General features: G+C 40.2%; 1 protein-coding gene across 1 annotated transcript in view; it reads left to right on the forward strand.

Moving 5' to 3' along the window:
- The window catches only part of KDM1A (lysine demethylase 1A), a gene marked incomplete in the record, with an annotated part of 2315042 nt that overhangs the window by 1704030 nt on the left and 588733 nt on the right, over nucleotides 1-22279 (forward strand). Inside the window, 1 exon segment of the mRNA XM_044060124.1 lies at nucleotides 77-188. Coding sequence (XP_043916059.1) covers nucleotides 77-188 — 112 coding nt within the window.

The raw sequence follows: 22279 nt of genomic DNA on the forward strand, positions 1-22279 counted from the left end.
GGTGGTAGCATTTTTGGTTCGGACTCTAATTTCATGATTTTCTTTTCTTTTTTTTTCCTCCTATCTGTTTTGATAGTGATGTTTACCTGTCATCACGTGACAGACAGATTTTGGACTGGCACTTTGCTAATTTGGAGTTTGCAAATGCCACACCTCTTTCCACACTCTCTTTGAAGCACTGGGACCAGGTAGGATGCTTACTAAGTTTGTCATGCACAAGTTGCCAGATGTAACTGAAACAGATGTGAGCTAAAATCTAATTAATCATAGAAAATTGTGGATAGGGAAGTACAAATCAAAAGTAAAAAGTAAACATAATTATATGCTTGGAAGGTAGGTGGTGTTCCTAAATGCTAAGTCTGTGTGTGATGGTCAGCAGCATGGTTGTACCCATCATAGATGTTACCAGTCTAAGATAATCATTTTTTGACTGGATTACTGCTGTGGTGGATATGGGACCCTGTTCATGTAATGTAGCTGCACTTGGGTAAGGATGTTGTACATTATAAGAAGTTTGTAAGAAAAGTATTATTTTTCTACTCCCCTGGTGACTTTTAGCTTGTCTGTTATCTGCTCAGCTCTCTGCTATGATTGTCATCTTAGTGCTGTACACTGTTAGGGAAGGGGACCGGGAAGGGGACCGGGAAGGGCAAGTGGTCACCAGTACTGCTGTCACATACTAGCTGAGGACATTCTTGGTGGCTTTATATAGAAGTTCACAGAGTGGAGCCAGTGCCAACGGTATCACACACGCTGACTAGTGCACCCGGACTTTTTCCTAAGCCCCACCCCAGTGTGCTGCTGTTTGTTTGGCAGTGAGGTGCTGCATGAGGACATGCCCATCCTGGACCAATAGAGCAGCCTTGCTTCCTCAGCCCTTCCCACATGCCCAGTCCTGTCATCTCTCTGAGCTCCAGCCTTCACCAGGACTAAATGAGACATCCACCCACCACAGCAGGTTCCTTTCTCACTGCAGAAAAGGCACACCTATCATTCATGGTAGCTCTTTCAGATGCTTGCATTTGTAATTGATCACTGGCTGCCTCGGCCATAGTTATAGCTTTATCCCTGTGTGCCACTAGAGCTGGCACTTAGTAGGAAAAGTGTTAGGGTGTATGCTTACAAAGGTGAAGTGGATGGCAAACAGATTGACTTGAAGCATATAGTGAATGGTAGGAGAAAACAGTCATGAGAATGCTTGGTAAGCAGTAGAAGGTCAAAGGCTTCAATACAGTAACCAGTCCAGTTTATTATATTTGTATCAGATGTTGACTGGCTTTATCCTGATGATACACAGACTGATGATACACATTTTTCTGAAACCTGCAACTGCATGTACTTGTAAAACAAATGCAGGGTTTTGTGCACGCACACATGCAAAATCTTCGTAGTGAATTTGCTGTTATGTTTAGGTGTAAAACTGTTGATAGTGATAGATTTTTCCCTTCTTAATGTAATCGTACACTGTAAGGCAGAAATACATTGGGTGTTAACTGAACTCTGTAAGCAACTGTTGTGCCAATCCCCCCACCCAGCCTCACATTTCTAAGTAGTAGTAAGCAATATGACTGGGATCCAAACAGTCCCTATGGACTTAAAGGATTTTTATTCTTTTCACATGGGTTTTCTAAATGAGTCTTATATTAGAGAAAATGTAACAATTTAATTTTCAGAGTGTTCGCATTGAGCTAGCATGCATTCAGTACTATACTGCATTGTGGAACTATTTAAATATTTTACCATTTTTGATGTGATACGCAAGTTAGAAAGTAGTGTTCTAGGAGTAAAATAACTAGACCAGAGTACTTGAGAGAGAAAACCAAAAAAACACAACTTGATTTATGGTCCAAGAAGACAGAAGTAGGGCATCTATTTGTTCTGCCTGCGACCCGAGTTTGGGAGCAGACTGAAGTCACTAATAGAGACTGCCAGGACTGTAGGATGAATAGGGCAATGGACAGTTCTTTTATGGAGGGGAGTTGCTGAAGCCCTGTGCCTGTGAAGCCTTTTGTGGAGCTCGGTAGTCTTCTAGGTCAGCTACTTAGATTTCAGGGAGGGGTGGCACTGATGTTACAACATCAGTGAACTAGGCACTACCCTAGCTAGGGCCTTAGACTGGATGTTTTACAATGGCTCTTGGCTGTGCATATGTATGTCCCTGTTACATTATTTTCTTCCTGTGGCTGCAGTTACGTCACCATCAATAAACAGTCTGAAGGAGTTATGGGTCCACTTAGCAAGAGGTTACACCGAGAGAATACCTGGGATGGATCAGTCAAGGTGTCCGAGGTTGTCTGGTCATGAAAGCCAAGGTGACAGCTCGAGGCTGGGCTGCACGGGGCAGCCGGGGGGGCAAGTTGATTCAGTAGATGTGGTGCTTGCCATTGCCTTTTGTAACCACTGTATGTGTTATATTTGGAGAGATTGCTTTTAAGATTAATCATACTCTGTGCATTCAAAGAGCATTTTAGAAGACTTTTCGGATGCCACTACTCACAGCATGAAAAGACTGGATTCTAAGAATGGACTTCAGAGGTCATACTTCCCCCTTTACAGGGCTTGGGTAATGCCACTTCTGGAGGTTGTACAGAGGAATGCTAAATTTGCCTTGTAGTAAATCTGTATTCATGAAAACATTAAAATGGCTGTCCATGCGTTCATCAGATAAGAGAGGTGGAAAGGGGTGATGTTTTCACCAAGTTAATATATTTCCAGCTGGTGAATTGTGTGCTTATTTTACATTTATTGATCAAAAGTGTCTTGGGAAGATTCCTTTTTCAGTGGAGTCCTGGGAGGAACAACACAAGCATTTATAAACCATACATTATTAAGCAGACACAGACAATATACATTATTGTGTGACCCCACATAAAAATGGAGGTAAAGGTGGTTGGTGGTGGTGATGGCACAGCTGAACTAAAAAATACAGATCTAGTAGTAAATAGTTGACAGTATATGCATACAGTGTTTATCAATCATCATCTGGATGATGTAGTTCCACGGAAAAAAAAGGTATAATTTGGCAAATGGTAACTGTTTTAATTCTGAGACTCTTTAGTGAAAGTCTCAGAATAGTGAGACTGAATGAGCAAAACTGCGGCCTATCCATATACGAAGTCCAGGCTTTCTGTGTCTTGGAGTAATCCCTTTTGTCCAAAGTATGGCAGTCTGAAGAGTTAGTGTTTGTAAGAAGCATGGTGTGTGCGCAGAAAGGGAGGAGGAGCTTGCCCTTCTGCAACTAACAAGTTTAAAGGAGAGCAACAAATCCATCTGGATTTATCCTATGGGACTTTGGATTCAACTCCAGTCAATTTAATATTCTTTAGCCCCACTTCCCTTACCCATAACTCTCCACTCCTCCAACTCCCAAGATCTTGTTTGCTGCCAGTTTTATCTGCAGCTCAGTCATTGGCTCTACTTGACTGATTAGTTTTTTTGAAGAGTTAGCAGAGTGCTGGTGATTATCCTTTCTTCTCTTACCCTCGTAGAGTAGTCAGTAGTGGTTTTTGGGTAGGTTTAGGTAGTTTTGTGGTAGCTTTCTAGGGTCAGGGAAGTTAGATAATTTGCTGCTTCCCCTTCCCACCCTTTTTCCTTTAGTCGTTAGGTCATTTGCTGTTATTTTTTATCTTTGCCTGTGCTGTGGTAGGACTGCGTCAATGGATAAGGGGTTCATAAAATGCATTTCCTGTGAGCACAAGTTGCCCTTTCACAATGCACATCTTAAATGTGTATGTTGTCTGGGTCCAGAGCATTTGGACTCAGGGCACTCAATTTATGAGAGCTTTAGCTCGTGGGTTCTCACTGAGCATATGGCCAAGTTCATTTTGAAAGGACTTTTACCTTCTAGCTCAACTGGTTCTGTTTCTGCTTCTAAGGTTTCTCCCCCAGATCCGAGACTTTAAACACACCAAAAGAGAGTGCAAAAAATCATCTTTGGACTTCACTTCTGGATCATCTCCCTTGGGCTGTATGGGTCTGAATGTCCCTTGACTTTCTGCCTCCCCAACAGCATCAGTACTGAAATTGGCTTTGACATCTTGGAGCCAAGGGCCTTCAGCATGGAAATGAGGTAAAGTAACATTACTGGCTCTGAGTATTCTGAGCCACTTCCTGATCAAAGGGGCACTTTTGGGTAAGGTGGCGTCCCCTTTTACACTTCTTACTCCTCCTCTTCAGTTGCTAGATTCTTCCCCATCTCCACAGTGATTCCCAGCCTCCCCTAGCTCAAATCTGCCATGCAGAGTCCTTTTCTTGTAGACCTTTGAAGCCATCCTTGGTGGCTTAGTCTATGCGGTCATAGAGTTCAGTGGGCAGCATCAAAACTGTTGAACTGGAGCAACTGATGAGGTCCATTTTTGCAGGCCCAAATACACTGTAGACCTTATCTGCTCTGGTCTAGGTCCAGCATCAGGACCCCCGGCTCCCTCATTCTGGTTTCCTCTCTTGGCCCCTTTGGATTCAAGGGGATCTGTGCTGATTGAGTTTCCACCCTCTGGTTCAGATACGACTTGGCTGTCTTTCGCTCCACCTCGTTCCTTGGAGTCATTGCGTCAAAGCTGGAATTTCTGCGTGGGGGTAGATGGTCACTGTTTTGGGATTATTACACCCTCTCTGAGCTTTGGTTTAGACAGCTTGACAACAATCTCAACATTGGGTCTAGGCGCCATTCCTGATTTGGGGCTGTCTTTGATACCCTCAGGTTATGGGACTCTCGACATTGTTGAGAGGATGTTCTTTTCTCAAGAGAAGGGTCAAATGTCTCCAGCTAGTACCCCCTCCCAGTTTTCATGTGTTCTTCTGGCTGTTCATCAATCTCTTCCAGGCCAAAGGTTATTCAGTTAGGGCTGTAGCTTCGTCCTACAGCTTTTGTTTCTAGAGTACCTATGGATATGTGTGCTGCTGCTACTTGGTTGGGCCACCATGCAGTTGTGTTGCATTGTAAACTGGACAGTCAATCCAGGTCCAGAGCTTCCTTTGGCTCTACCGTGCAGAATGTTTTTCCTTTTGTTCCTCTTGAGGAATTGTCGTGGCTGGGGACTGCCGCACAGGTTGAATCCATATGGAGCAGACAACATTGGATACAAAAGTTATGTACTCACCGTAATAATAGATGCATGCTGTGTCTGTCCACCGTCTGGTTCATCCTCCCTGCCCTACTACCCCTGATCTTATTGCTAATATGACGAGTCTTCCTGCGTGTGATGATTAGAGGTTGTTCATTAAACTTTTTTAGTCTCACATTTCCACTAAGTGGTCTGTTTCTAGTTTTGGAACATGTATTGCTCAGTTGGATGTGATTTATTACGTTTTGATGCACGGGGCAAACTTGATTTTAGGAGCTGATGGAGTAGCAGGGAGATATGAATAAGGGAGGCAAAGCCAAAACAAGCTGAAGACACTTGAATTGGCCAGTGTGTTGGATCCGAGTCATATCCGAATTCCCATAGGTTGAACCAGACAAAGACAACATGGATCTATCATTCTGGTGAGAACATAACTTTAATTTTTTGACTTTTTTACTGTGTTCCGTGATTTTTATAGGTTTTTTTTCTTTGTAATTTCAGGATTTGCGATTATAAGTTTCAGAATTACAGTTGGAAGCCTAGGAAAACCACATGTAAAAACAATATTGTACAAACTTTGTTATATGGAAGTGTTACCTTTCCTTGGTGAAATGTTTCTTTCCCTGCATACTTAAATGCGTGACTGCTTGAGATGAATTTTAGTCTAAAGACAAAGCTGCTCCAAACTTTGCTTACATAGTTTAAGTAACATGCATCTCCATACCTGTCTGTGAATTTTGGAATCTGTATGTGATGACCAATAGAGGCTGTGAAGCACTCACCTTGTCTTTTGCCTGGTTAATTTGTTAGCCAGTACCATGCACAAAGGTGCGTGGCTTATATGATTGTTGTAAGTTAGCTGTGTAGAGGAAATATGAAGCTCATATACAACCATTTTTAGGTTACTTAGTGGAATGTAGTTCTGTCCCATATGGCTTCTTTCACCGTAGAGCCAGGGTCACTGCATTGGGAATCACCATGATTTGTTCTTTCATTGGCTACATCCTATTCCTCTGGCTGAGAAGGCCTGTATTGGTATTTTGTTTGACTCCCTTCAGGCCTGGGAAGAGAGACAAAAATGCCCAAGCTATCATTTTTGTGGTAAGCTGTGTATCTCACTGACATGCAGGGATTATGTACCCCAGAAGGGAAGTGCATTGGCACTGCCAGGGAAGCACCTCAACTATATGGTGGCGCATCCCTTTTTGCCCAAACACCCGATTCTAACTGCTGCTCTTTGACTGCCACTACTGCTTATGGGTCTGTCATGCCCCTACATGTACCCACTCCCCCGAAAGGGATGAGCAGGCAGTGCTCCTGAGCCAGTAAGTACTTTTAACTCAGGTCACCTGAGTCATGGTCAAGACTTGATCTGTATAGTGCCAGTGGAGCTGGCCACATTAGTGGAAGGTAAATTAGTGAGCAGGTGAGCTGAGTACAAGAGTGAATAAAGGCAATTTACTGCTGCTGGTTTATCTAACTGTCATGAGAAGGAATGTTTTAACCCTGTAAAGATGTTCTAGTCTTGTTTTTGTCTGCACAGAATTTATATGGAGGTCATATCTGAGCCAGTTGTTAATTCCTAGGAGTTTAGTTCAGTCTGTTACTTTGATTCCTGACTGAAAGAGGAGATTTGTGTGTATGTTGAAATCAGCATTGGATCATTTACAGCATGCCATTTGCAATCAAGGAGTGTAATCTTTATCTTTCAACATTAAAGTGCAACCCTCCAGCTGAAGGCATGATTGCAAAGAACTGAAGTTAATTTATAGTTTAGTATTTGAGATATATCAGCATGGAGGGTAATTGCATCATCTGCATATTGCAGTAGTTAAGCAGTGACTTGTTAATGCTGTTATGACAGTTGTGAATAAGCAGAGATCCTAACTGACAGGGCTGAAAAAAATGCCCCACAACTTCATTGATACTTAGTTAAGCATGTATAAAATAGTCATCTATCAAAACTGAATATTTTTTGTCTGAATCCATGTTGTGCGTCACAAATGATTTATAACCACTTAGTTGTGTGGTTTGTGAATACATGTTTTTTTTTCAGTTTGTGCTAAAGAGGACAATAAAGCAGTAGACAAATGATGCACCACCTTTATGGAGGGGTACACTCAATCCCCTTTTCCAGAATGATAACATCAGTATCCTTATGTATATAATAGTAGATGCTGAGAGCATCAGGAAGTTAAGAAGAAAGTTTTGTTTACTGATATGTGGGTATTGGCTTAAGAAGAAGTTTTAGATACCTGATAAGTTGTTAGAGTAGCTAGTGATGACTAGGCATTGTCTTTGAGTTGCCATCTAATTTGGGGGGGGGGGTTGTCTAAATAAACCAGTTAAGGGTTGTGGGGGACTTAACCCTGCTGTGGCAGTCAGTGGGGGTGTAAGACAAACCAGTGCTTCATATGGTGCCAGCAGGATGCACTTGTACACCTGCATGCACGCATGTAGATTCATATGTAATGTTTCCTATGGCATATATTTTATTTGACTACTGGGAAAGTCTGACTGGGTAGAAGCACATTTTCAGCGGAGGCCCAGGGAGAAAAGCACCAAATCATTACAAAACTTTTTAAGAACAGTAACTTTACAAGCCTCAAAAATAAAACAAAAGTAGTTTAAATAATTATAATAAATTAGACGCAATGTAAATCATTGGGTAAGAATCGATACAAGGCATATAATCATTTAATATTTAGAGAAATTTTAGACAGTTTATAGAGAAATTAAAGGCAAGTTAGTTTAATAGAATAGGAATGGCATGTGAGGGAAAAACAGGTTAAGGTATATTTAGAGTGAAAGGGAAGAGAATTAGCAGTAAGGAAGTAAGTGAAGAAGGGAGAATAAGGAGGTATGAGGAATGAAACTGTACCAGTTCACATTTAGGAATATAGTTTAACCTGTTTCTGACCAAGAACAGAGCCAGATTTAGCTAGGAAGTTTTTCAGAGTGGTTTAAAAAATTAAGAGCGAAGGTATCAAACTGATGGATACAGGTAAGGAGTTCCAGGCCTTAGCATCCTTATAGGACTGTGCACAATGCCCAAATTTGTTAGGTTTGTAGACAGGTTTTTGGTCACTGGATCGCAGTGACCAGCTGAGACCATAGTTTTGTAGAATGTTTTTTAGTGATGGACAGGCAGATGAATGTTTGATAACTTTATAGGTGGTAAGAAGTTGTGTGTATGTTAGTTGATGTGGCAGTTCTAACCATTCAAGGCTTTTCAGTGCTTTACATTGGTGGGTTCTGAAAGGGGCGTGTGTTGCAAATTTAGCAACTTTGTTATAGCATTATTCATGTTGGAGTGTTAGTAAGGCTGGGAGCACCATAAAAGAGTGGGGAGGAGATGAGTAGTGGCAAGTGGACTTTTAGTTGCATCGGTGAGAATGTTTTTGGCTGTGTAAAGCATTTCTAGTTTTTGATGTGTTTTTCTTATGCAATTTTGTATATGCAGGTTGAATGTAAGATCATTATCCACCATCACTCCTATTAGTTTGCTATGAGAAGTGACTTCAGTGGTTGTATTATCAAGAAAGAGGACTTTAAATTTTATTTTTTTCTTTAGAGAGGTATTTGTGGGGGGAGTAGTAGTAGTTTGGTATTTTTTGGGTTGAGTATGAGTTGAGTTACAAAGCCATATTTCAGTGGTTGCTAAAGCTTCCTGAGCAATTTTTTGGAGGTGTACCATGTTGTCAGATGTGCAAATGAGAGTGGACTCAGTTTTGTATTAGGGTGGCCTGTTGTGTGGAAGTGTAGAGCGTGTTTGTGAAAATGTTAAAAGGAGGAGACCAAGGAATAGAGCCTTGTGGTACACCAGTGGTGACTGGGAAGTAAGGAGACAGTGTGACGTGCCATATTACTGACTGATATCTATTGGCCAGGTAGATTTATTTTGAACTACAGAAGGGTGTGCTAATAGAGGAATAGTGAGGACATTTAAAGTAGAAGTTTGCTGTGACAAACTGTGTCGAAGGCTTTAGACAAGTCTCGAAATAAGGAAGAGACTAGTTTACCATTATCTCTAGCTTTATTGACAGTATCTGTATAGGCAGTGCTAGTACTATGGGAAGGATAGAAGTCATGTTGTGTAGGGGATAGGAGTTATTTCTTCAGGAGATGGTCTGACAATTGTTTTTGAATATAATTTTTTTTAAGTGTTTTGGTGAGGGGAATATGTGACATTTTCCATAGAGAGGGAATGTGAGATTCTCAGATTGACCTATTTATAAGGATTGAGACATCAGTACTATTGGCTGCTATTTTTAGGTACTCGCTTGGAAGGACATCAGCTGAAGAAGAGCACAGTTTATGTTTGTTTGAGCAGTTTTGTTTAGGATGTGAGCACGGGTTTAAAAGTGAAGGTGGATGTGGTGATATGTGGCTGTTGGGCAGGGTTGGGTTGAATTTTTGCTCGGGATGCAAGATTTTAATTGATGTCCAGAATTTTTTAGATTTGTGTTTAGTATTGTTCTGAAAGTTGTAGTATAGCTTCTGTCTTCTTTTAATTGCTTTTTAGTATGATTGCAAAGCATTCTGAAGTTTTTAAGATATTGAAGTTTTATATTTTTGCCATTCTTTCCATGCTTTTTTCTCTGTCATGCGTTAGCATTCTACTCTTTTTGGATAGCCAAATTGCATTATTTGTTTTCACTTTCTTCCTTCTAGTAGTTGCAAGGCTATTTAGGATATGTAGAAAAGTTGTACTGAATTTCATTTACAGCATTGTCTAAGAGGAAGATTTTTAGGAAGTTTCAGTTAATCAATTATCGTGTAGTAATGAACATTTATGGGCCAAACTTGGAAAGTTCACGTGTTTTATAAATATGCTGTTTAACTGGATGTGTGAGATGTTTATAGACTGAGAGTTGATCACTGAGAGAATGACATTGTACCTGTGGTTGAGTTTTTGCTAGGCTCTGATGCTAGGAACCAGTCTAGTAGCGAATTTGATGTCTTGCTATAGTGTATGGGGCTATTAATTGTGTGAAACTATATAAGTTCTTGCTAGATGTGGGGGAGTTAGTTTGTCCAACCAGTTGACATTCACATTACCTAGTAATATTTTTTCTTGTGGAAATGTTATGGATTTCCATTGTAGGATATCTTCCAGTGTAGCTGTATTGTCACCAGGAGGAATATAAAGGATGGTAATGTATATTTTTTATAATTGTTTATTTTGAGGAAAGCAATAAGAAGCTCTCCTGAATTTAGTTTTAGTGTTTGTTTGCTGTAAAGGGAGGTGTGGTAGGTACTGGGAAATATTAAAGCAAAACCACCACCTTTCCTCTTTTTATACGATCATTGCAGATATAGCCAGGAGGTATGACTTCGGAATTGTTTATGCTGGCTTTAAGCCAAATTTCAGTTACAGCGAGAACATCAGTCTTATGTTGGGGTAATCCAGGCATGTAGTTCAGCAGTTTTATTTCTTACATTTATTGAAGCAAAAATTAGATCACCAGGGTTGGGGATTAGTTGCTGTTGGGTTATAGAAGTGTGTGGGAGAGAATTATCTTTGCTCATTGTGATAGGTGGGACCAGGATTAAGGTGTGTGTGTGTGTGTGTGTGTATATATATATATATATATATATATATATATATATATATATATATATATATATATATATATGTATATGTATGTATGTATATAAATATATATATATATATATATATATATATAAATTCTGGAATGCCATAAACCAAATACTTCATCCTGCTCATCCTGCTTTTCCTAGTCCTTCTCCTGACAAGTCTCCCAAAAAAGACTGCTAACACCTTCAATCCCTATTTCATTCAGTCAATAGCCAAACTTTTCAATCCTAATCTAAACTACTCCAGTAACAATGTTCCAAATTGCTTGGAACCTCCACCCACAGCTTTTGCAAACTCGTTTTTCCTTAAAGAAGTCCCTACTGCTTACATCAAAACCATTCTTTCCAAACTAAAACCATGCTCTGTTTCTGTTGACAGTGTCCCATCTTACGTTCTTCAGATTGCTGCTCCCTCTATTGCTTTGCCAGCATCTATTTTAATCAACCGTTCCATCTCTAAAGCTGAAGTACCCTCTACCTGGAAACAGTTCTACACCATCTGTTCACAAAGGTGGCAATTCCACAGAACTCTCAAACTTCAGACCAATAGCTATCCTCTCCCCTCTGTCTAAAGTCTTAGAAAAATGTATACATATAGAAGTAATGCATTGTCTTATACAGGGCACACTCACTACCACTCAGCATGGTTTTCCGACCCAAACATACTACAACTACAGCTCTACTTTCCTTTCTCAACACCATTTCTATAGCTAGAGATAATCATCAACTTATCTCATGCTTGTACCTTGACCTCTCAAAAGCCTTCAACACTGTCCCACATCCTCTGCTACTGAATAAACTCTGATCTCAACTTCTCTACTACAACAGTAGCATGGTTCTCCAGCTATCTCACTGACCGACAGCAATCAGTAAGATGGCACTCCTCACTATCATCTCCCCTTCCAGTGAAAATGGGTGTTCCTCAAGGATCCATCCATGGACCACTACTTTTCATTATCTTCACCAACTCACTCTACTCCTCTTGTCCACAATCCTCATTAGTCCAATATGCAGACGACTCCACAGTTAGCAGCATTGCTAGCTCGACCTCTGAACTTCTAACAGCTACCCAGTCTTCTTTCAACTCTGTTGAAACCTGGCTCACCAATAATTAGCTCATCCTTAATCCCCAAAAAACAGACTCTTACTCTTTCTCCCCAAAACTGTTACTCATATCAAATCTACTTTTCAAATAAAATCACTTAATCACACACTCATAGTTGCTGACTCTAGTACTAAACTCCTTGGTGTAACCATTGATGATCAGCTAAAATTCGACCTCCATATAAATAACTGTATCAGGAAAAACCATCAAAAACTAGGACTTCTCTACAGAAATATAAAATTCCTTACCCCTGAATTTAGAACCACAATCACACATGCTTAGCTTTTGCCATGCCTAACATACTGCTCCCAAATGCTCACAAATCTTAAATCCACCTTGCTTAGCAAACTCAAATCAACCTATCACAAAATAGCCAGATTTGCTGCACAACAAACCTACAAATCTCACCACTGTATTTCTCAAACATCTAAACTGGCTCGAACTACCACACCTCCTACTCCTCTTTCAGCTCCAAGTTATACACTGCATTATTTATTCACCATCCTACTGTCCAGCACTAGGCACCATAATCTCCCACTATGTCTCATCCAGACTACTCAGGAGCTCCACCCAAGACCTTTTACAAATTTACAAGCCCAAGTCTAAAATGGGAGCTATTACATAGATCTACCATTCCCTCTATTGCTTGGAACAAAGAAGTTAGATCACTTTCACATCCTAAAGTATTCAAATTAGCCACTAAAGAGTACTTAAGTCACTGGATTTGTACCTGTTCTCAGCCTCCTTGAGTATACCTTCACTAAATAACAAACCTAACTACTACTGTCTTACCATCATTTCTTCTCCTCTATACCAAAACATTTACAACTTAAACTAGTTTACTTAATCATTTTTTACCTAACACTATATCCTTTCCTTCTGCTGCAGTATTCTTCATAACATTTTTATAGATAATTGTAACTGCATATATATGACTGTTCTACAAGTTTTATTATGAATGATTATAATGTTAACTGTGTTTGTAACGGTTATATTTTTTGTAACTATGTTTTGGAGCTTTTCTCCCCGGGCCTCTGCTGAAAAAGGGCATTTGCTCAGTCAGACAATCCCGGTTAACAGATGTAAAATAAATAAATAAAATATATCTCCTCCTAGAAGGATGTTAGTATATTGGGGGATTAAGCATACTTGTTTTTTGGAGAGGATTCTTGCAAATTTTGATTTGGTTTGAGTTGAAGTACAGTTAATCAGCCTGTATTTGGAATAAAAGTTGGGGGGCAATGTTTGGTGCAATGTGTAGAAAGTGTAAAGAGGAAGTACGGATAGGTGGTTGGGATAGAGTTTACTAGTCAAACAAAAGGGGACACTGGCCAAGTTAGTTAGAGGTCCTTAGAGTGCATGAACTATTTTACAGAGACTTTCAGTCACAGAACAGGTATGTATTTAGCTGGTTAAAGGTAATATGCAGCAAGGTTCTTCATGAAAAATATGCATACATTAAACATTGACAAAATTCTCGTGAACTTGTAGGTGTTGGAAATTGTGGCAGAGCTCCTGCAATATCAAGGTCAGATGTAGTGACCGCAAGATCAGCTCTATGAAGGAAGATGGTGACTTGAGTGTAAGAGGCGATAACATTTGTGACGTGGAAGGAAACTGGATCATTATATGAAAACCCATCTAGACACAGGAAGCATATGTAGACTGCACACTGAAAGTACCCAAACTCAAAGAAAATTGAAGGACCAAGAGCATAGGGGCAGCAGTGCAAACCAGTGTGCCACACAGGAATAGTTTGCTTTTGTTATATATTTGACAGAACCAAGAAAGTAGAGCTAGGGACTTCCCTCGCTGTTTCAGTCAGGAGGCTTTGTGTGTGTGTGTGTGTGTGTGTGTGTGTGTGTGTGTGTGTGTGTGTGTGTGTGTGTGTGTGTGGGTTCACTTTATAACATCGAAATACTGAAATGTCGAATTTCAGTATCTTGAAGCTATAAAGTCGAATGTTCAAAATAGCGAACGTTCATAATCGTGAATTTGACGTATGTCGAAAATATGTTGAATTCGCGGTTATGAAGTTGCGCTATGTAATGTACGGGTTTGTGTTTTGTTGGTGCACGGTGCCGTGTTTGGATGTAGGTGTTATGTCAGGTAAGTGAGTGTTTTGTAAGGGTTTTGAGTGGGAGTTAGAGTGTGTGTGAGGGATTGGAGAATGTGCATGTGTGAGTGAGCTTTTTTGTTGTATTTGTGCGATCTCGGAGTTAGTATAAGTAGGGGGGTGCAGGGGGGCTTGCCCCCCTGCTTATGTGTGTGTGAGTTGTGTATGTGTGTTGTTTTTTTGTTTATGTTGTGATGTGGGTGTTTTGTTGTATGGTTAGTGTAGTGTGTGCGGTGTTTTCGGTTATGTGGTTTCGCGGTTTTTGTTTGTCAGTGTTTTGTGGATTTGCTTTTATAGTCTCGAGATACTGAAATTCGATATTTCAGCATTTCGAGGTTATAAAGTGAATCCATATATATATATATATATATATATATATATATCTATAAAATATTTACACAGTATAAATTTTTCAGTATGTAAAAAAAAAAAAAAAAAAATTAGACTTTTCTAATGTACATGTCCTTTGCGAGATTAATTTTTTGTGTTTTTTATGTTGTGTACTTGGAGTTCTTGGAAAAGAATGCAAGTAAATACTTGCAGAGATTTGCAGTTATTCATTGTAATATGAAGTTCTTTCTTTAAAGTTTTGGAAGTCTGAAGTCACTGTGATTGCACCTTTCACTTCCACGTACAGAACATGTGACCATAAACCCAGTAAGGTGAAGATGTCTTGAGTATATTGCTTCACTGTTAGTGGTTTCTTATTATGTGTTTGATCATGCCAAAGACAAATGTAACTTGCAATAATATATGAAACAGCCCATCTTAGGAAGGGAGGGTTGCAAGGGAGATCAATATGAAGGGTTGGTAGGAGGGCAGATGCTTTTAAGGTATCTGCTTCAGACAGTGGTACCCCCCCACATTTTCCCAAATCTGCAGTGGGACCTAGAGATCATGATTACTATTATGAACACTGACTGTGGTATTTGAGTACGTTACTTGGAGTAAATGGGCGTGCCTTCGTTGAAGGTTGGGCGTCGAGCTGGCACCTCGGCGTTTCATAAAAATCTACTGCCAAACATTAGCAGACCGGAGTTCCACTGTGGCGACCCCTTACCGGGAAAAAGCCGAAAGACAAACGACAACAACAACTTGGAAGTAAGAGAGAACATAAGTAGTCATTTAGGTGTCATGCTATATTTGCAGATTCCAGGGTTTGCATTGAAGAGTTGAAGTCTGTATACTGAAGGGTGTTTGCCAGAAGCAGTAAGGGTCTCTTGGATGGTCATGGATTAATAGAACACATGCTGTAATTAATCTTGTAGGGAGCGGTGTTCTTCCTGTGAAAATCTTTTAAAGTACTGAATTTTACTGTTCTCTGCCATATGAAAATGCCCAAGAAGCAAAATGCAGGTAATGTAAATGGTTTATGTTTAACAGATGCATAGGACTGCATTCTTTTTTACTTTTCTCACTGTTGACCTGTAGTGGCTCCAGTATACAGTGAAAATATAGTAGATAAATATTGAGTACTGCAGAGATATACTGTCTGTGAAGAGTGGTGTAATGCCCGGCAGCGTCACAAAAACAGCACTAAATAGATATGTTTATCAGCAGTTTGTAGTAATTACTGGTCTGCTGAGGACTGAGGAAGCACAGCTGTAACTCTCAACTGTGCAGATTTTTTCCTCATATTTTTGGTCTGTTTTTCATAAAATTGTGGTTTTCTGTCAAAGTAATGGCATATCATTAATGACTGAAGTTAGAAAATGACGGACATTTGAGTTGCAGACTTCATACCCTTCAGAAAATTCATGCCGATGCAAAATCTGTTAATCAACTTTCTAAGTTTGTAAGAACACTATTTAAAAAAATGGCCATTTTTGGGCCTTCATCCCACTTTTATCTATGGCTTTGTACAGATTTCTTGCTCTAAGAGGTTGAGAGGTATGAGGCACACACTTGTGCCAGTTAGTAAACCATGTGTAGGGCTAATAGGTGAACAATGGAGATCTTAAATCTGAATGTAACGACAGTTTTTGGAGACCTTGTGCAGGCAGACATTTTTGCTATTTACATATGAGATTTATTTTGTTAAACATGACATTAAAATCACAGATACATATACAGTAGTAAAAAAAAGTCTATACTAACATTTCTTTTGTTTTCATGCTTTATACATTTAAGTAATGTCCATTCAATCCAGCATTATTACATAAACTGCTTAATTTCTTCCTTCCCTTAAATTTCACTCCTCTGCATGTATAGTTCCCCACACACCATTTATTATGTAATTTTCTCCTTTTTTTTAGAAAGATACCCACTTCATTCTCTATCTACTTTACAGTATTCATTACGTCAGTTACAGTGGATTTAGATGTTGATTTCCATTTTCCACTAATTATATTTTTGGCAGCGAGTAGTAACTTAGTTCAACTCCTATATCCCAGCTCAGAAAAATCATTTCCTTAGTTACCATTTGATCCTCTAACATTTTTGACAGAATATTCTATAGGGAATTTTTAAATCAGTCAACTTGTTACATTGTCAAAAACATGTTCTCAGTTGCCTTTGTCTTTCCCATCACACTAACAGTATTTGCTGTCTCCGCAGAAAAAAATCATTGAAGTTTGCTTAGGGTATAAAATAGCTATTCAAAACCTTTCAAGCAAAAATCCTGAATATTCTAGATGGTATATACATGGGAGCTGTACAGATGTACCCCCCCCCCCAGTTGATCATCATATTGATAAGTGCTGCAGTAGCCATAGCTATTTGGGTTATATCCTACCAAGGATAAAAGAAGCAGGCAACTTCCAAAGCTTCAGGGCACCTTTCACGTACACAAACCATCAGGCATCTTGAGTGGAGATAACTAAAAGACAACTTTGGTTGCCAAGCCATTCATAGCTTTTGAGGATCGACAGTCCACTTGTACTTTTCCTTTGGGCAGATAAGTTCCCTTTGGGGGAAAACAAAAACTGCTTTAAAATTGTTTATACCCTTCTGTTCAGGATAGTTATTTTAAACCTAGGAGTTTGTTTTAATGAACTGTCCCAAGCCTGTACTGTACTTTTAAACAACCAAGACATCACCGGTTAGGTGGGAATAGTACAGTCACTAAATAGCCATTGTAAATTTAATTTTCTGGTAAAAAAATCTTTAATTCTAAGTGTATCCTCCACTTTGGGCCCTCGTGGAGGGAATAAAGTTAAACCCCTTAAGAAATAGTTGATGGTAACCAGGCCCAATTTCAAAATCCGTGATTTTGTAAATAAAAAAGTCAAAATAGGATGAAACCTTGATGGTACCTGTATTTATAGTGAATTAAGGAGGAGAGCTTTTATTGTTTAAGCTTTAGTTATAGTTCTTTAAGGTATTAATTGAAGTATATCTTTTATTGGCTGATGCTGGTGGGGTGGGGAGGTTCACTCTATTTTAACTTGCTTTTTAGTTTGGTTCTCCACCGTTCTGAAGAAGTCTGTATTAGACGAAAACCCATAACTGTGGATTAATGTTGTTCACATTAAAGAGTACTTTGGTTTTGGCTGTTTAACTGGTGATTTTTTTGGTTGTTGGATTTATCTACTGGCCTGAGTTTTACTTTGGTTCATACTTTTAAACAAAAGTGCTCTCTTTTCCTGTCAGTTTAAAAGTTGTTTAAAGTAAACGAAAAATATAGCATAGTGTTAAAGTGCTTTTTACTGTGTTTTGGGAAAAAAGGTGACTTTTTAAAGACTGTTTTATTTTTACCAGTATTTGCTGTTTGTTTTCCTTGGAAAAAGGCACCATTTTTGGCCTCACTATGGAACAAACTGACAGTCCCATGGTTGATCCTTCTTCCAGCTACAAAATGTAAAAGTTAAGCAAACCGCCTTTGACACCACAGCAGTACAGTTTGCCTTAGCCCTAGGTTGGTAACTTCTGTGGCCATTTGTTGTACCTCAGACTACTCATCTTTTAACTCTGATCCCACACTAGTGTAGCACCGACAGCAACAGTGGACCTGAGGTTACCCACATCCGCTGCAGCTGTTGGCTCCCCTAAGTGGGCAAGGGAGAGAGACTCTCGTCTTAGGAGAGGGAACTGGGAAGGCTTCCTTGTTTTGTCTGAATGTTGTGCCTTTCCTGAGGGAACCACTAATAAAACGCCTATTTTTCCTGTGAAAAAGAAGCAGAAAACTAAGGCTGTAACTACTCCTCCTCAAATGTTCTTGGACAGCAGAAATTTTTTGCATCTGGCACAGGGTTTAATTCAGGCTGTTGATTTTTGTAGGGTAGTTTCTGGTAAACAAAAGAATACTTTCTGAAGAGATTCAAGATTATGAATTTGGACAGATTGATGAAGGGACAGATAAAGGGTTTTCTACTCAGATTTCTTATTCAGACTCTGAGAAGAACTCTGTTCCTGATTCTCCCTGTGGGGGTTTCCACTCTCTCTTCCTCTCTCTCTCTGACATTATTTCTAGAACATGGAAGTGTTTTCAGTGGGAGAACACTGAGGTTTTTCAGAACCTCAGAAGCTACTATGTACTGGTACAGAAGGAATTTCCAGAACCTGCACCAATTCCTCAAGTTTCCTTTGGCTTGGAAGATGTCATAGCACAAGCAGAAGACTATAATTCAAAGTGGAAAGGGATGATGATGAAATGGAGGGGGGAGCTCAAAAACAAGGAGAGACTGGGATTTTGGATCCAGGTCTTTAAGGACAATAATAGTAGTCCTGCAGAATATTACATCTATAAAGTAGCAGAAAGTATCCTAAGAACTAAGCCAACACAGGAACGGAGAAAGATTCTGCTGATAGGGATGACTGCAATTAGGAGTATAGACAATAGGTAAGAGGAGGCTGGAACTTATTGGAGAAAACTGGCAAAGGAAGCGAAGTATTGGGAGCAAATAACTAGAGAGAGAAAGATGATAGAATGGGAAGATGCCAAGAATTTATTTGGACTGCAGGTTAGAGATTGCCTTCCCTATCAAGGATTGATATCGGAGTATAGGCAAAGAGTAAGAAATAGAGGGGTCCTTAATGAAAGACCAGCACTGGTAGAGGTTTTAGTAGAATCTAGAACAGAAGCTCCCATTAAAAATGGAATAATTAGTAGAGCAAATAAAATATTGCAGGATAACTACAAGAATCAATCAGAGGAGGTTAGAAAGGATTGGGAAGAGAGATTAGATAAGCAATTCACAAAGATACAATGGGAGGATATATGTATGTCTGCCAAATATGCAACAAAATCTAGAAGATTTAGGATTTTTGCTTGGAAATGTTTACATAGATATTTTTATACCGCAGGTAGACTCCAGAGAAATGTTGGAGGTGTGACAGGGAAGAAAGAGGTAACTGGGAAACATTTTCTGGGAGTTCGATGAGTTGGCAGACTTTAAGGATTCCCTGCAGGATGCACTGTCGGAGATGCATGGTGAGCAGATTATGATGAGGGAAGACTATTTTTCTGAGCTATGATACAGAATTGGATTTGCCAAGACATGGTAAGGCCTTGCTGTGTCTAATTATGGTGGCTGCCAAAAAAAGCATTTGCCAGAAAATACAAATCAAAATTTAAGCCAACTATACTAGAAGTATTGACTATAGTAAAAGAGATAAAATAAAAGTAATTGAGATCTTCTGAAAAGGGTAGGAGCAAACTACATAGGAAAAAATGGGAATTGCGGGAACAATACATACGGGGGGGGTGGAGGTTTAAAGAAGGCAGGACTTAAATGAGCTATGTAATGTTTGACTAGAAATGATTGGGTAGATTCTAAGTGATGTATGTTTGCAATTGGGAGTGTGCCGGTATTGGTTTGTGATCTAAAATGCTTGCAGATATGATTGTTGGTGTGGTTTGTTTTCATTATATAAATGTATGCCTATGTTGTAATTGATGGATCTGATGTTGTCCTTTTCATTCTTCCTCAAGACTGGGTTATGGATCTGAGTCTCGAATCTGACTCTGCCACATTTTTACCGACTTAGGTTCCAGCCTTATGCTCTGCCCACTACCCACACTGCACTATACTGTACTCAACCTTCCCAGATGATCTTTGCTGCCAGATGTGGTTCTCCAGTCCCGAACGTTCATTAGAGTTTTTTCCCTTGTTGCGACATAAGTACATTTTATTAAATCTTTCTTCCTGGTATTCTACCTTTTCATCTTTGTACCTCCCCTCACACTAGTTTTTGCTGGTTTTAAGGCTATAGTTTTTTTGACGCCTTTACTGCTCTTCCTTCTGCCTTCTTACTCCCTTTTGGGATATCTTTGTTAAACTTATTGCCCTTTTCTGTAAAAAAAAAAAAAAAGTTTTAAGTAGTGTAGGTTGTTGAATTTGTAGACTGTTTGTCTGACAGTTAACTTGCATTTTCTGGGCTATAACTGGAGGTTATCATCATCATCTCCATCTCTCGTTGTCATCATCCGTCATCAGTCTGACAGTCCTGCTGGGTTTAAGCGCTGTTCAGTGTGTGGACACAAAATTCCACATTCTGATGTGCATAGCAAATGTGTTTATTGTTTAGGTGCTGAATGCTTGTGATTGGTCTGTGACATCTGCAAGAGCTTTAACCTCAGAGCCATAGCTGACCACAGAAATAAGCAGATTCTTTGAAGGCTGTTGGACAACTTCCTCCTCTTCACCAGAAGGGCTCAAACCCCCTTAAAATTATTTCACGGCTCTTCTGACCTGAAGAGCCACTCTCATAAGACTTCTAGAACCGCTTTGGAGCCACCTACAAACATATCTAAACCTTTGTATCCGAAGTCTTCGGACACGAGGCCTATTTTGGCTCCTGTGGATTCCGGGACATCTTCCCTCGGAGCCAACAGGAAATGGGATTACTTCTCCTAGACCTTTGGCTCCTTCCTTGGACCCTAGTTCTTTGGATCCAAGAGTCCAGAGCCATACTCCTGATTTGTACATTAGATCAGTATCTCCGACCTTGCTGCCAAATATTTTGCAAACACCCACCTGACAATAAAGACCACAATCACTGGCTTCCTCCAGGAGCCTTTCTGAGGTAGATGTGGACAGGTTGATGCAGAAGTTCCTCAGGGCCCAGAGTCAGATTGAGGATTTTACCTACTCTATCCAATATTTGCTCTGAGTGCTCAAGTGTCCCAAGTTGGATGTACTTGTCAAATCCAACCTCCTGTTTCAGAGCCCCAGGACTTGCAGACACCTGGGAGAGTTGGCCTCTGATCTGAGGAAATTGGTCTCCTCAACTCCATTGTTTACCCTGACTGGCTCTGGTGTGAGATCCTCAGATCAGAGCTGGTCTAGAATCCCTGGTATCAGCATTGGATGTGGGGGTAGGGATTTGGGTCCATCCTTATTGGAGCCATCCCTTCCCCTCAGAGCTTGACAGTTCGGGTCCAGTTCTCCTTGGGGACCTCTGATCCTTGAGTGTCCCTCATCTTTCTTCCATGTTTGCTTCAGTTCTGAGGGGGTTGGAGAGGGTGTCTGTGGGTCCGTCGGCCTTCCAGGTGGTGGAAGGACTCTTCTCTTGCCACAGACACTTGACCTTTCAGACCTGTGAATCCTCCCCATCATCCCTGTCTGGATCTGACTTTTGAGCCTGTCGTACCTGTCCAGTGTCAGCTTGCCTCAACAAGCCTCTAGGACATGCCCCTAGAGGGAGACCCCCTTCTGTTATCTCCCTTGATCATCCTGCGGAGGAGGCCTCGCGCAAGAAGACATGCAAAAGGAGGCAGACTCCCCTCTGGGATTTCTCACCGAGGACACAGACTTTGAGGGAGAGGGATCACCACTGGAAGACATCTCGTTTGGAGACATAATAGAAATCCTTAGAGGTGGTTGGTCAGCCCAAAATCCATCTTCTGAAGTTGTGTTTTTGGAGGCATTGAGGACAGGCTAGTCTATATCTTGCGTGACTCCTCCCCAGGGCAAATGACCTTATAGATTGGTCTCCTGCAAGCCTGGAACCTCTGTGCAGAGAGGCTATGTTGGTCTGGGAGTGGATGATTTCTTCAGACCAATTTCTGATTGCAACTTGTATACCAGGAAAGTCCAGTGTTCTGGCAGATAAACTCAGCAGTTCCATTTTGACCTCGTACAAGTGGACTCTCAATCTATCAGCGCATCTGATTTTCAGCTGTTGACGCTACCCCACCTGCAATCTATTTTTGTCCCTGCAGAACAAAAAATGCAATAGGGGGCTTCAGAGGAATCTTTAAGGGTGTCTTATTCATGATTAGCCCTCCAGTCTCCTTTATGCTTATCCTATGTTACCGCTGATACCGAAGTTTTTACAAAAAGCAAAAAGGTTGAAGATCTCAGTAATCCTTATTTTTCCCAACTAGCCTCATCAGAAATGGTTCCCCTTCCTCCGGTCTCACTTAATATATCCTCCAAGGATACTAAAACCCAGACAGGATCTCCTTTTTCATCCATTGGAAGGCTTACGTCAGAATTTAGCCACACTCAA

The sequence above is a fragment of the Protopterus annectens genome, chromosome 1.part2 (genome assembly GCF_019279795.1).
Source record: "Protopterus annectens isolate FY-2018-M chromosome 1.part2, PAN1.0, whole genome shotgun sequence".
Taxonomy (NCBI): Eukaryota; Metazoa; Chordata; order Ceratodontiformes; family Protopteridae; genus Protopterus; species Protopterus annectens.